This window comes from Pristis pectinata, chromosome 26, assembly GCF_009764475.1.
Source record: "Pristis pectinata isolate sPriPec2 chromosome 26, sPriPec2.1.pri, whole genome shotgun sequence".
NCBI lineage: Eukaryota > Metazoa > Chordata > Chondrichthyes > Rhinopristiformes > Pristidae > Pristis > Pristis pectinata.
The window spans coordinates 31,571,392-31,586,546 of record NC_067430.1 but is presented as its reverse complement, the minus strand read 5'-3'; the positions used below and the strand labels follow the sequence as shown (position 1 = coordinate 31,586,546).

At 42.6% G+C, this 15,155-nt stretch overlaps 1 protein-coding gene across 1 annotated transcript in view; it reads right to left on the bottom strand.

Moving 5' to 3' along the window:
* The window catches only part of cfap74 (cilia and flagella associated protein 74), a 143,720-nt gene that overhangs the window by 26,692 nt on the left and 101,873 nt on the right, over nt 1-15,155 (bottom strand). The window contains 6 exon segments of the mRNA XM_052039017.1: nt 150-205; nt 1,613-1,722; nt 5,567-5,701; nt 6,701-6,825; nt 7,967-8,119; nt 13,271-13,547. Coding sequence (XP_051894977.1) covers nt 150-205; nt 1,613-1,722; nt 5,567-5,701; nt 6,701-6,825; nt 7,967-8,119; nt 13,271-13,547 — 856 coding nt within the window.

Genomic DNA, 15,155 nt, shown 5'->3' with positions numbered 1-15,155 from the left:
TTGTGCAGTTGCATTTAACATAAAAAAAACAAGAGGAGAGGTAAATAATATAGTGCACAAGGTCAGGCCTGTTCTTAAGGACAACCCATATCTTCACAAGACTCTTGGAACTCCTGGAGTAGCTGAGTACAATTACAGTGAAAGGATACATCCAGATCATCTTGAGAAATATTCTGAACCATGACTTTTTTAAGCACTCTATGCCCTACAATAATAACATTAAAATAAATTGGATTGATTTAAAAATAAATTACATGTAAGGAAAAACTAGTCTTAAATTTCTAAAGCTTCAACACCAGGTACAGCCCAGAGTTACAAATGAAAGCTATTGGTGGTGAAACTCTTTAAATTCCCCTCAATTAATTATGACTTATCCTTGAATGACGTTTATATTGTTACATGTGAAGGTTGTCGAACTATTTGTCATTTTTGGTTCAGGTGTGAATTTTATTCAGCTGGAGCACAGTCTACAAAGCTACCTAGGTGCAAGCATCAATGTGAGATTGTGATATGATCAATCTCTTCATATCTTCCCTTTGGATAAAAAATTGTTATTTTCAATAAAGTCATCACCAGCAGTAATTGGGCTGACAGTCAAACCCCATTATCCAACTGGGAACAACCATGTCCTGAACTAGTTGATTTTTAAGCCCATGATTGTAGATCCCAGTCATTTTGAGCATTCAGGTCATTTACAGGACAATCATGGACATTTGTCTGTGTTGTATTCTAATCATGAAATTCACTTCTATCTGATATCCAAAAGGCATGAACAGCAGTTCCCTCAATGTACAACTTTCCATCCATATCACTCTTGGTTTTAGGTAAAACCAACTGTCTCTACAACTTGTCTTTTTACAGCTTTATTTACTATCAGAAGATGCCAAGATCCTAGAACAGATATCTAACACTTTAGAGTTTATCTAAAATAATCAGGTCTACTCAATTCAAATGTTTCTGATAATTCGAAAACCTGATTAAGATCCAACAAACAAATTAGACATTGGATTAATTAGCAAATCTTTGATGTAAATCTGCATAAGTAATTATTTCCTACCAAGTGAAAGAAAATTGGACCTTACAGGTTACCTTGTCAAAGTGAAAAGTTCACTCAGCTGCAGAAATGGATGGATACTAGAACTCTAAAATATGGGATGTGTGGGACCACCAGCTCAATTCTTTTGTTTCTTTCTCCACTCTGACATATGTTGGTTGATGCTTGAGAAAGCTTTTGTGTAGGCTCACTAACTCCTGGACCTCAGGCACTTTGCATGTGCAAGTGAGGTTATTTAGTTACTTTGAGACTGATTCTAGCCTCAGCTGACATGGAGACACAACCATCTGAAGCTGAAACCTCCATTGATTTTTCTCTTTCTTAGTCTGGGTTCTGATAGTCAGTACAACATTTCCACTGTCACCCTCATTAGCCAACAGTACAGAGCAAGGGTCAGATCATGAAGCTGAGACCCTCACGTGAGGTGTGGCTTGGTTTTGCAGGGAGCCATGTATTTATTAAGGCATCAAACAACCTATGAACGTGTGAACCATTCCTGATTAAATTTGCAATGAATTAGATCAAAACTGTAACTGACTTCAGAAAATATGTCATTACCTACTGCATTCTCTCCAAAGTCCACAATATTCCGTTTGTTACATGAAACAAGTACAAGTGGTGGGGCAACTGTGGGGCAATTAACCTCCAGATACAGGGTGTTGTGAATGCTACAATACACAAAATATTAGGTTATTCTCACAATGATATGCAGCACTCTTTGCCACAAAAACAGAGTAGATTGTTAATTTGCCACCCAAACATCCAGCATTTCATCAGTAATAGAAACCGCCTGAGTTTTAAACCAAAAACCTATCTCACAATTTTTCATAAAAATTACATTCAGTTATTTTAGATAATAGTGGATAAAATTAAGCTTAATACTTATAAGAAGCCTTTGAAGTATTGTACATTTTTATATGTATCCCACTACTTTATTGCATCATAGATGGGGTTGTAAAGAGATCTTATGGCACTTTGATAAGACAAGATTTCTTTATCAGCCATGTGTACATCAGAACACACAGTGAAATGCATCTTTGCGTAGAATGTTCTAGGGGCAGTCCACAAGTTTCGCCACGCTTCCGGTGCCAACATAGCATGCCCACAACTTCCTAACTTGTACGTCTTTAGAATGTGGGAGGAAAGTGGAGCACCCAGAGGAAACCCATGCAGACATGGGGAGAACATACAAACTCCTTACAGACAGTGGCCGGAATTGAACCCAGGTTGCTGGCACTGTAATAGCGTTACACTAACCGCTACACTACTGTGCCTGCCTGGTAGTGTAGCGGTTTGGCCTTCATAAATCAGGGCACTGAGTATGGGAGTTGGGATGTTGAAGTCGTACATGACCTTGAGGCCGAATTTAGAGTCTAGTGTGCAGTTCTGATCACCTACTTACAGGAAGGATCTCAATCAGCTTGAAAGCGTGCAGAGAAAATTTACACGGATGTTGCCGGCACTTGAGGACCTGAGTTACAGGGACAGGTTGAATAGGTTAGGACTTTATTCCCTGGAGTGCAGGAGAATGAGGGGAGATCTTGTATACAAAATTATGAGGGGTATAGATAGGGTGAATCCATGTAGGCTTTTCCTCCTAAGATTGGGTGAGGTTTAGGGTAAAAGGGGAATCTGAAGGGAAACTTCTTCACTCAGAGGGTGGTGCGAGTGTGGAACGAGCTGCCAGTGGAAGTGGTAGATGAAAGTTCAATTGTAACATTGAAGAGATGTTTGTATAGGTACGTGGATGGGAGGGTTTTGGAGCGATATGGTCCGGGTGCAGGTAGGTGGGACTAGGCAGAAGATCAGGTCGGCACGGACTAGATGTGCTGTATTACTCTATGAATGACTCTCTGCAAGGCACATTAATGTACAAAGTGACACTTACAGGATGGACATGGGATCACCATTGCAAACAGTTCAAGAAAGCAATTATTAATAAGATTGCTAGAAAATACTAAATATTTGAATATTGTGATTGGTGTGAGAACTAATATTTTTTATTACAAACATAAAAGCAATCATGCTGCTTAATTAAATCTATTCCTTTCTGAGCCATATTTTCTTGTTCAATATTTTTCTCCTCTGTATAAAGTACTGAGTGAATATGGAGCAGGACCACATGGGCAGATGTTACCAGCTGGCTCTTAGTGTAGTGTAGTGGTTAGTGTAACGCTTTACAGCACCAGTGACCCGGGTTCAATTCTGGCCACTGTCTGTAAGGAGTTTGTACGTTCTCCCCGCGTCTGCGTGGGTTTCCTCCAGGTGCTCTGGTTTCCTCCCACATTCCAAAGACGTACAGGTTAGGAAGTTGTGGGCATGCTATGTTGGCGCCGGAAGTGTGGCGACACTTGCGGGCTGCCCCCAGAACACTCTACGCAAAAGATGCATTTCACTGTGTGTTTCGATGTACATGTGACTAATAAAGATCTCTTCTCTTCTCTTCTCTTGTGGCACTGGGCAGATTACTGGAGGGGATAACCACTGAAAACATCTCAACTATATCTGCCTCTCTCCACACAAGGCCAGTCCTTGGCCTTAGACCTTGAGTAGCTGACAGGAAGAGGAATCTTGGCTAATTTTCCCCTTCCTCATACAGCAGTAAAGAAACATGCTTTTTGTGGATGTACTGCTCTCCTGAGCTGAAACCTGCTAATTGAACATGGAGGGAGAAACACAACTAGAGTTGTTTGGTTTTATGTTCAAGAGTTGCCTTGGGCAAGGTGTGTAACAAATGGGATATCACTGGTAGTTAGAATTTTTTTATTGAATCGTTATCTCAGCAAGTTTGACATTTCTTAGAATCCTAAACTTTCAGTGACAACACAGGATTCTAAATCCAAATAAATTGATCACTCTGCATTATAAATTTCAATGGGAAAGTTAAAAGGCAGAAAATGTGAAACATATCTCCAAATAGTCAATTAGCCTAGCAATTCCTTCCTCAGCTGACTGAAAGCACACGTACAATGTAACCAAATGCACTGGCATATTGTTGTCTCTCTGACTATTGCATTGTCAAACTAACTGGCAAAATAAAGGTGGGTGTATGGTTAATGAGATTTGGTTTATTATTGTCGCATGTACCGATATACAGTGAAAAGCTTTTGTTTAGTGTGCCATCAGACAGATCATTCCATAGATAATTACATAGAGATTGTAAAAAAGAAAACAGAATGCAGAATATTGTGTTACAGTTACAAAGAAAATGCAGTGCAGGCAGACAAATAAAGTGCAAGGGCATGATGAGGTACACTGGGAGATCAAAAGTTCATCTTTTAACATGTGAGAGGTCCGTTCAAGAGTCCGATAACAGTGGGACAGAAGCTGTCCTTGAGTCTGTCCTTTTGTATCTTCTGCCCATGGAAGGGGTGGAGAAGAGAGAATGACTGGGGTAGGAGGGGTCCTTGATTATGTTGTCTGCTTTCTCGAGGCAGTGGGATGTATAGATGAAGTCAATGGACAAGAGTTTGGTTTGCGTGATGGACTGGGCTGTGTTCACAACTCTCTGCAATTCCTTCCAGTCTTGGGCAGAGCAGTTGCCAAACAAGCTGTGATGCATCCGGATAGGATGCCTTCTAGGGTGCAACTATAAAAATTGGTAAGAGTCATCGGGGACATGACAAATTTCCTTAGCCGTCTGAGGAAGTAGAGGTGTAACTGAGGAGTAGAATCTGTATTTACAAATTTCTCACCAATGAACTCTAATTATATGATGCATCTGTTTTTTCCTGCAGATTTCTGAATTCATATCATTACCAAAAACAATTTTCAAAGTATTGCTGGTAGCAGGAGGTTTTACCTGCCACCAGTGCCTTTTGGGAAATGAAAAACATTGCCTGCAATTGTTAATCCACTGTGATATAAACAGTGCGTGAGGGGGGCCATAAGGTGCCATCGGCATCTCACACACACAATTGTATTTAGAAACTATCCAGTCAGCTTACTTGTGGAAAATAACTCACACCCCATGGATTTTTTCAGAACATTATTTTAAAATATATTTTTACAATTCTGGCTCCTGCTTGATAGTATTATAATTAAATATATAAACATTAATCTTGGAAATCTTATGCAATTGGTGGCAAATAATTTCACTTCAATTAGCGAGAAGTGATATCCTCATGGTTGCTGATACAATATGAACACAATTACACATAAATAGCTTAACCATTAAAACTGCTAGTGCTCACGTGGTTAATTGATTCTGGCACAAAAATTAATTTTAACACCAAATCACATTCATGTCATGGAACTGTTTACTTAAAAATAGAAACAGTGGAATTAACTTAAAGACATTCCTTCAACCTTATGTTTGGATGATGGGCAGGAGACCATTAAATCTCTTCAACTAAACCACTTCCATGATATAATTCCAAGGAATATAATAACTTAATCAAAAATCAAGAGCAAGGAAGATGGATTTCAAGATGAATGAATACAATTCAGTGCTAAAGGTGTTAAACAAAGACTGAGTTTAATAGAACAGCAATACCATCAATGTTGTGTTACCTGTAAGGAAGGTAACCTTCCTTTTTATAGCTTGTTGCATCTCCATGCATAATAAAACAGGGAATAACAAAACTATGGAATTCCTCCTTGAAATTCCTCAGCAATGAAGCGAGAGCAGCGTTGTAAGCATCAGAACTGAAACAGAAGGACAGCACATTTGAAAAGGATGTTTGGCTTCTGAATCTTGGAGTATAAATTAAGGGCTGCCAAAGGCTGCACATGTCATAAATACATCTGGATCACCACATAATCTGCAGCCAGCACTCTTTTAATTACAGAATGCAAGTTAGACTGTGGAACAGATTGCACATAAAACTATGATTGAAAAATACTAATATCACCTTCACTAAATTATTAAAGTTTTAATTATAAATGTTATACATGTGATTACTGGTTGCATCTTTACTTTGAATGAACAGTGCATTTTTTGTGGAAATTGTTTATAAAAATAGTACTAAATCAAAGATAAGTTTGGTATAAGCATTTGTTTACCATGAATACAAACTAAAATAGTAGATGTTGGGCAGGTGAGACCAAGCGATGCCATGGGCTTGGATTTGGTGGACCAAACCAGCAGTGTGGCTCAATGATATCCTGGGCACTAGCATGGCCCTTGACGTTGGACTGTGCTGGGAACTGGAGATGACTCTAAGCTGTGGCCAGGACCATGCAGTTGCACAACAACCAGCAAGCAGCAGGGGATACAGAGAGTGTCCAACCTGCATCCACAGGTCAGTGTCCCTCCCTTACTCTCTCTCAGGAGGTCTCAGAATCTCTGACATTCAATCTTTGAGCTGAGGGTTGCCACATGGAGATTTGCCCTCTCCATGACCCATGCAACTCATTCCTTCATGGAAGGTGAAGAAGGAAATGATGAATTTTATTCTCCAAATGAGAAGTTATTGTGTTAAATCGGCAACTTCAGGTTCCAGCAAGAACTGGTAGTACAAACTGGCAGCTTAGAGTCAACTCTCAATTAGGTTCTGTTGGTAAATAGAATGCCTTGACCAATGCACACCTGATTCTCCAATCTGTGCTTCCACAGCCAAAGCTCTATGTCAGGTGGTGATCTTCATAGAACTACCTGTCACTTCACAAACAGACAAGAACCAAGCGATTAATGATTTCACTTACTCAACAGCAATGTCTGCTGGATCAGGAGGCTTGAATGGAGTGTTGGTCTCTTTGACTGGTGGTTTAGGAGGACCTGGACTGTGTTCCTTTAAGTCCTTTTGTTTTGATTGTGGTTTCTTTTTGTTCTGTAGAAATAAACAAAGGACACTTGGGTTCACACCAGTAACTTTCTCTGACTCACACAACTTTCACTGAGTGGAATGAATGGTGATCAAATTGATTAGAATTACAGAAACCATGCAACGTACCTACTAAGGGTTAAATAACAAAGCACGTTTTTTAAAAATTTTCAAACCAACTTCTGATAATTTTCTTTCTTTTTCTCCTCACCTCCTTCTCTCCCATAAACATGTAATCTGTGGTGATACTCCACTGGGATTGCCAGACCGTGAATGTCAACAGCTTGATCAATTGCAGGGTGCTTCTCATATAAATGTGACTTTGAAGTACTTCCCTCTCTCTCCCTAACTTCTTGATCTTATTCAGGCATTCTCCTGTTCTTCCTGCTCTTCTTACTGTCACTTTGAACCATTTTACCATTTCTAATCTTGCCAATCTATTGATAGAATGTTTTCCATTTCTGCGTTTCATTCCAGTTGCAGGAGGAAATAGAAAAGGGAGGTGGATCTGGAGATACAAAGGGGACATGAGGAGGCTACAGGAGCATACAATTGGGTTGTGAGTGGGCAAAGATTTGGCAAATGTAGTGTCATGTGGAAAAATGCAAAATAGTCCATTATTGCAGGAAAACGTTAGTATGCAGGTACAGCAAGTAATTGGGAAAACTAGAGCAACACACAAAGTGCTGGAGGAACTCAGCAGGTCAGGCAGCATCTATGGAGGGAAATGAACAGTCGACGTTTTGACGTGTCCATTTCCCTCCACAGATGCTGCCTGACCCACTGAGTTCCTCTAGTGGTTTGTGTGTTGCTCCAGTTTTCCCAATTACTTTCCCAATCACCAAAACATTCCCCAATTTTCCAATACGGATGCCAGAAACATTCAGAGTTTTTGACAGCTACCTGAGTTGGGCTTTTTTTCAGCTGTTTCATATGCTCAGCTTTTCTCTCGCGCCCCCCCCCCCCCCCCCCATACCTTACCTCAGGAGAGTATTCGTGCCAGTACATGGATAGTCCTACTGGGATGGGGTAGTGATAGACCTAATCCAAGGGGATGAAGTGTCAGTCTGGGATACTGACTATAACTCTAAGTTTCAAAGTAGCTAAAGAAATGTAGCAATAAAACGAGTTGTCGGAGTGTTCTTACTGATGTATCCTGTTCTGATTTTGCAGTGCTCTCCGTTTCCTGTTTCTCCAAAATTCTCCTCGTTTCTTCTGCCCAACACAACATCCGCACAGCTTCCTCTTGGACCTGCAGGTCTGATAGTGTTGGCTTAAATGTTAGGACCACCTTACATTTCTATGGTTCATGGAAAAGAAAGATAACACTTTAAGGTGACAGACAGAAGCTTAATTTGATGATAGATAAAACATGAAATTTATTAGGTATGCACAGACAGTCCAATGCCTGACCCCGGATCAGTGCTGAGGCCTCAACTTCTTACAGTTTATATAAATGACCTGGATAAAGACACCAAAGGTACGGTTGCTAAATCCACTGATGACCCAAAGGTAGGTACGAAAGTAAGTTTGGAAGAGAACACAAGGAGGCTGCAAATGGATGTGCACAGGTTAACTGAATGGGCAAAGATCTGACCAATAGATAATAATATGGGGACATGTGAAGCTGTCAATGTTGGCAGGAAATATAAAGAAGAACCATAGACCAGTACAGCACAATACAGGCCCTTCAGCCCACCATGTTGTGCCGACCTTTAAACCGTGCCTAAGACTAACTAACCCCTTCCTTCCACATATCCCCCTATTTTAAATTCCTCCATATGCTTATCTAGCAATCTCTTGAACTTGACCAATGTATCAGCCTCCACCACCACCCCAGGCAGCGCATTCCATGCACCAACCACTCTCTGGGTGAAAAACCTCCCTCTGATATCTCCCTTGAACTTCCCACCCATTACCTTAAAGCAATGCCCTCTTGTATTGAGCATTGGTGCCCTGGGAAAGAGGTGCTGGCTGTCCACTCTATCTATTCCTCTTAATATTTTGTATACCTCTATCATGTCACCTCTCATTCTCCTCCTCTCCAATGAGTAAAGCCCTAGCTCCCTTAGTCTCTCCTCATAATCCATACTCTCCAATCCAGGCAACATCCTGGTAAATCTCTTCTGCACCTTTTCCAACGCTTCCATATCCTTCCTATAATGAGGTGACCAGAACTGGACACAGTACTCCAAGGGTGGTCTAACCAGAGTTTTGTAGAGCTGCATCATTACCTCGTGGCTCAATCCCACGACTTATGAAAGCTAACATCCCATAAGCTTTCTTAACTACCCTATCCACCTGTGAGGCAACTTTCAGTGATCTGTGGATATGAACCCCCAGATCTCTCTGCTCCTCCACACTGCCCAGAATCCTTTCCTACCTTCCTACTTTAATACCCTGCACTCTGCTTCTCCTTCCTCAAAGCCTCTCTACATGTTAGATCTGCCTTTTCCCCATCCACTTCTTCCTTTGACCTACCCCTCTGGTTCCCATCCCCCTCGCTAACTAGTTTAAACCCTCCCGAACCACCCTAGCAAACCTGCCTGCAAGGATATTGGCCCCCCTCGGGTTCAGGTGTAACCCGTCCTCTCTGTACAGGTCCCACCTTCCCCAGAAGAGATCCCAATGATCCAAAAATCTAAAACCTTCCCTCCTGCACCAACTCCTCGGCCACGCATTCATCTGCTATCTCCTCCTATTCCTACCTTCACTATCACGTGGCACTGGCAGCAATCCTGAGATTGCTACCCTTGAGGTCCTGTTCTTCAGCCTTCTGCCTAGCTCCCTAAACTCTCTTTTCAGGACCTCATCCCTCTTCCTACCTATGTCATTGGTACCAACATGTACCACAACTTCTGGCTGTTCTCCCTCCCGCTCAAGAATCCTGTGGACCCGATCAGAGGATTTTATTTACTTGGATATTCAGAAGGCCTTTGACAAGATGCCGCACATGAGGCTGCAAAACAAGATGGGAGCCCATGGTATTACAGTAAAGGTACTAGCTTGGACAGAAGAATGGTTGACTGGCAGAAGGCAAAGAGTGGGAATAAAGAATAAAGGCCTTTTCTGGTTGGCTGCTGGTGACTAGTGGTGTTCTGTAGGGATTGGTGTTGGGTCAGCTACTTTTCATACTATATGTTAATGATCTGGATGACAGAATTGATAGCTTTGTGGCCAAGCTTGCGGATGATAAAAAGATCGGTGGAGGTGCAGGTAGTGTTGAGGAAGCAGGGAGTCTGCAGAAGGACTTGGACGGGTTGGGAGAATGGGCAAAGAAGTGGCAGATGGAACACAGCATAGGGAAGTGTACGGTCATGCACTTTGGTAGAAGGAATAAAGGCATAGACTATTTTCTAAACGGAGACCAAATTCAGAAATCAGAGGTGCAAAGGGACTTGGGAGTCCCAGTGCAGGATTTCCTAAAGGTTAACTTGCAGGTGAGTCAGTAGTAAGGAAGGCAAATGCAATGTTAGCATTCATTTCGAGAGGACTATAATATAAAAGCAAGGATGTAATGCTGAGGCTTTATAAGGCATTGGTCAGACCACATTTGGAGTATTGTGAGCAATTTTGGGCCCCATATCTAAGGAAGGATGTGCTGGCATTGGAGAGGGTCCAGAGGAGGTTTACAAGAATGATCCTGGGAATGAAAGGGTTAACATATGAGGAGTGTTTGGTTCTGGGCCTGTACTCGCTGGAGTTTAGAAGGATGACGGCGGGATCTCATTGAAACCTACTGAATATTGAAAGGCCTGGATAGAGTGGACATGGAGAGGATGTTTCCAGTGGTGGGAGAGTCCAGGACCAGAGGGCACAGCCTCCAGGATAGAAGGATATCCCTTTAGGACAGAGATGAGGAGGAATTTCTTTAGGTAGAGGGTGGTAAATCTGTGGAATTCATTGCCACAGAGGGCTGGTGGAGGCCAAGTCATTGGGTATATTTAAAGCGGAGATTGATAGGTTCTTGATTAGTAAGGGAATCAAAGGTTATGGAGAGAAGGCAGGAAATGGGGATGGGAGGGAAAATAATCAGCCATGATCGAATGGTGGAGCAGACTCGAATGGTGGAGCAGACTCGAAGGGCTGGATGGCCTAATTCTGTCCTATGTCTTATGGTCTTACTAAATGGTGAGAGATTGCAGAGCTCAAAGATGCAGCGGCATCTGGGGGTCCCAGTGCATCATTCATAAAAGGCTGGAATGTAGGTATAGCAAGTAATTCGGAACGTTAACAGAATGTTACCATTTATTATTAGGGCAATTGAATACAAAAGCAGGGAGCAAACAAACAACCTGCTGGAGGAACTCAGCAGGTCGAGCAGCATCTATGGGGGAAAGGAATTGTCAACCCTGATGCAGGGGTTTGACTCAAAATGGCGACAGTTTGTTGCTCCATATTCCAGCCTCTGTAGTCTCTTGGGAGTCCAGAAAAGCAGGGAGGTTATGTTTCAGTTATACGGGGTACTGCTGAGCCCACATCTGGTGCACAGAGTTGGTCTACTTATCTAAGGAAGGATGTTAACATGTTGGAAGCAGTTCAGAGAAAGTTTACTGGACTAAGATGTACAAAGACAGGTTGTCTAATGAGGAAAGGTTGGAGTGCCTACGCTAGTATCCACTGGAGCTTAGAAGAGTCAGACGGACTTGAATGAAACATATAAGATTTTTAAGGATCTTGACAGGGTGATGTGGAGAGGATGTTTCCTCTGTGGAAGATTCAAGAACTATGGGATCACTATTTAAAACTAAAGGGTTGTGCCTTTAAGACCAAGCAAGACATTCTTTATTCTCTCAGAAGGTTGTGAATCTTTGGAACTCTTCCTCAAATGGTGGTGGAAGCTGTGTTTTTGTAAGACAGAACTTTGTAAAGAGAGACGCAGATACTCTTTCTCATAAGCAAGGGTGAAAGGTTACGGTAGATAGATGAGAATGCACAGCTGAGGTTACCATTAGATCAGCATAGTCTTATTAAATGGCAGAGCAGGTTGGATGAGCTGAGTGAGTTACTCCTGCTCCTAATTTGCACAAAACTTTAATTGTTCTGCCCTTTGCTGTACCTTCAACTGCCTGGGCCCTCTCTGGAATTACCTCCCTCAACCCCTTTAACTCTCTTTCCACCTTTAAGATGCTCTTTGGTTAAGTCCTTAGTCACCTCACCTTATACCTCTTTCTACAGGCTGAATTTTGTTTGATAATTCTCCTGCACTTTTGGAACATTTTATTCAGGTGAGATCTGAATAAATGCAAGCTGTGGATGTGCGTGAATTTACAGTAATGTTCTTTTGACTCTGGACTATGACTGAAACTAACTCCAACTTCAACAAAGCACCCCATCAGTGTGGTGAACTTTGCCACTTCCTAGATCAGCTGACCTTACACTTATCCTGAGTCATTTTGTCTGGGAATGAATTTAGGTCCCAGAGTGAAAAGAGCCACAGCTCTGCCCCCTTCTCCAGAAGTACGCTGAAACTGAATCAACAGTGATGTCTACATCCAGGTATCTATTCTACCAACAGGGCCACAGTGAAAGCAATTTGGCCTTCAAGAACTTTTAAAAGATAGAAAACAGCCCAAGGTCTTACAGATCAAAGATCATAACACAGAGCCAAAGAAGGAAAGAGTAAGGGAAGCTTGAAAAAACATGGTGCTTTTTTAAATGGTTCTTAAAGGAGGGCAGGGAGATTGAGGAGTGTAGGAAGCTCCAGAATGTGGGGCTTAGGTGGTTGAGGCACAGCTGCTAGTGGTGGAATAAAGGGAGAGAAGAACACACAGGAGGCCAGAGTCAGGAGGAAGAGAGGGTTACAGGACCAGAAGAGATTGCAGGTTACTGTGACAGGGAGGGGCATGGCCAAAAATGTCATGGATAAAGTGCCAATGTAGGTCAAAGAATGCAAAGGCAATAGCAGGGCAGGAGGGCAGTGCAGTGTAGGGTATTGGCTGAAGGTTTTGGAAGGATGGTAAATGAGAGGCTAATTGGGAGGTCATTAGATAAGGGGTCCAGTGCTGACCAAGGCATAGCAGGATGGATGGAGGGGATGTAGAATGAAAAGCACAAAGCAGCATTGAATAGGATGTAGACGGTTTACTTCAGTCTGAGACAGTGACTGGGACTGTCTAATGTGAGGTGATTGAGGCACCAGTTCGAAGCTTGGTGGGTAAGGGAAAGATTAGTTGTAGCTTGGTGAACAACAAGGAGGGCATGAAAAACAGGCAGATGAGCGATGCTCTCTGTGTATTGGTGATGATTAAATCAATGAGCTCCTTCCACTTGCTGTCAGTGATGAGGTGAGAGCAGATTCAGGAAATGGTTGGCTGTACAGAAAAGAAATTGGGTGTTACTGTCACCATACAAATGATATAAGTAAAGTTAAAGTAAGTTACAAACATCCCATCACGGTACGATCCCCATCACTTTCAGCTCTGTTAAGATCCTGCGGAGAATCTCTGACCTGTCCTGGCAACACTGTCCCAACAGCGGGCACAATGGTTAGAGAGGAGGACTCTGGAACGATAAATTCAAATGTTGTGGGTCCCACAGGAGCGATTTCTCCACTTCCGATCCTGGGTACCTGATGAGTAAATTCATTCTGGCTGGTGTGCGAGTTCACCACGTACAGAGTCACTGTGGCAATGTTGTTCAGTGCTGTAGCAGCAAAGTGAACCACTGAATGGGACAAGTGGAGTGGAGGGACAACGCCAACAGCTTTGCAGGAAATCTGGAAGTCCCTAAATAACGAAACAGAATCTGTTGATAAAATGTTTATTACTGTTTTTTAATGGCATCAAGTTATCATTGATTCCTTTACTGGGATTTAATGAGAGAAAGATTTGCATCTCTACAGCAGTTTCCATGCCCTTTTAGGATACTCTAAAGCACTCTTGATGTAAAACCATAGTTATAACAGAGAAAGCAAACAATCTTCTGAGGAACTCAGTGGGTCAAGCAGCATCTGTTGGGAGAAGAGGAACTGTCGATGTTTCAGGTCGAAGTGGCATCAGGACTGAGAGTGGACGAGGGAGATGGCCAGTATAAAGAGGAGGGGGGAGTGGTGAGACAACGGACCAGAGTGACTGGTGGACTGGGGGTGGGGGGGGAGGGTGAAGGATAATGGGCAGATCGAGCTGGGAGGGGTGGAGGGGAGACAGGCAGGTGGAGCTTTGAATGGAGGCAGACAAAGAGGAAGATGAAGCCGGTTGGGGGGGGGGTGGGGGGTGAAGGTGGAGACAGCTAGGAGGGTGCAGCTTCAAATAGGAAGAATCTGCATATCCAAAGTTATGTCCACCTCTGGCCCTTTTGATTCAAATAATGGGTGGAATTTAGGCACTCATTGGGTTGAACAACAGGGATAATATTTTTCATTTAAAGCAATGAACATGAATATTAAGTACTTCCACATCACCAAATACCGAGCTAACCCTTCTCAACACTCTGCTTCCCTCTGCCTGCAAGGATAAACTGTTATCTTTAAGTACCTTATCACTCAGTACAAGTGTGTACTGGAAACACCTGACAGGATAAGTAGCGTCTGTGGAAAGGGTTAATGTTTCAGAGTGAATACCCTTGGTTAGAACTGAGAACAACTTCTTTACAGCTCATTATCTGACCACTAGGGAGGGGCAATGTTTTCCCAGCCCTCTGATGTCTCTCGTTAGTTCTTAGACCTGAAATGTTAAACTCCTTTGAGACACAAGAGACTGCAGATGCTGGAATCTGGAGCAACACACAATCTGCAGGAGGAGCTCAGCGGGCCAGGCAGCATCTGTGAGGGGAGAGGAATTGTCGCTGTTTCAGGTCGAAACCCTGCATCAGGACTCTTTTTCACTTTCCACAGATGCTGAGTGTTTCCAGTAATTTCTGTTTCTTTTTCAGATTTCCAGCAACTGCAGTTTTTTATTTTCAGTGTGCACTGGATTTGAATCGTTATTTACATGGTAGTTTTGAAACTATGTTTGCACCAGTTCAGCTAGTTTGATTTGCTGAAGTGGTAACACACTGTGATCTGTGGTGTTACAACATTGATCCTCCTCCACAAGTCCCTGCAGTGAGCATCCAATGTCAGTGGGGCCATCTGGAGGAACCTGTTGTACTGGAGAAAATCTCCAGCAGGTGGCAAACTGCAGCAGCTGCCCATGCTGTTCTTTCACAGCCAGTGGTGAAACACAACATGGTTCGCAGAGGGCTGGGAAACAGCGCTACTCTCTCTTCACCATCAAATAATGACTTGTAAAGAAGCAACTAACATGAAAAATTAGGGAACAGGATCCAAGATAACTCCAGCTTCTCGTTCTGAAGACTGATGATCACATTTGTCATAAACCAAGTGACTTGGGGAT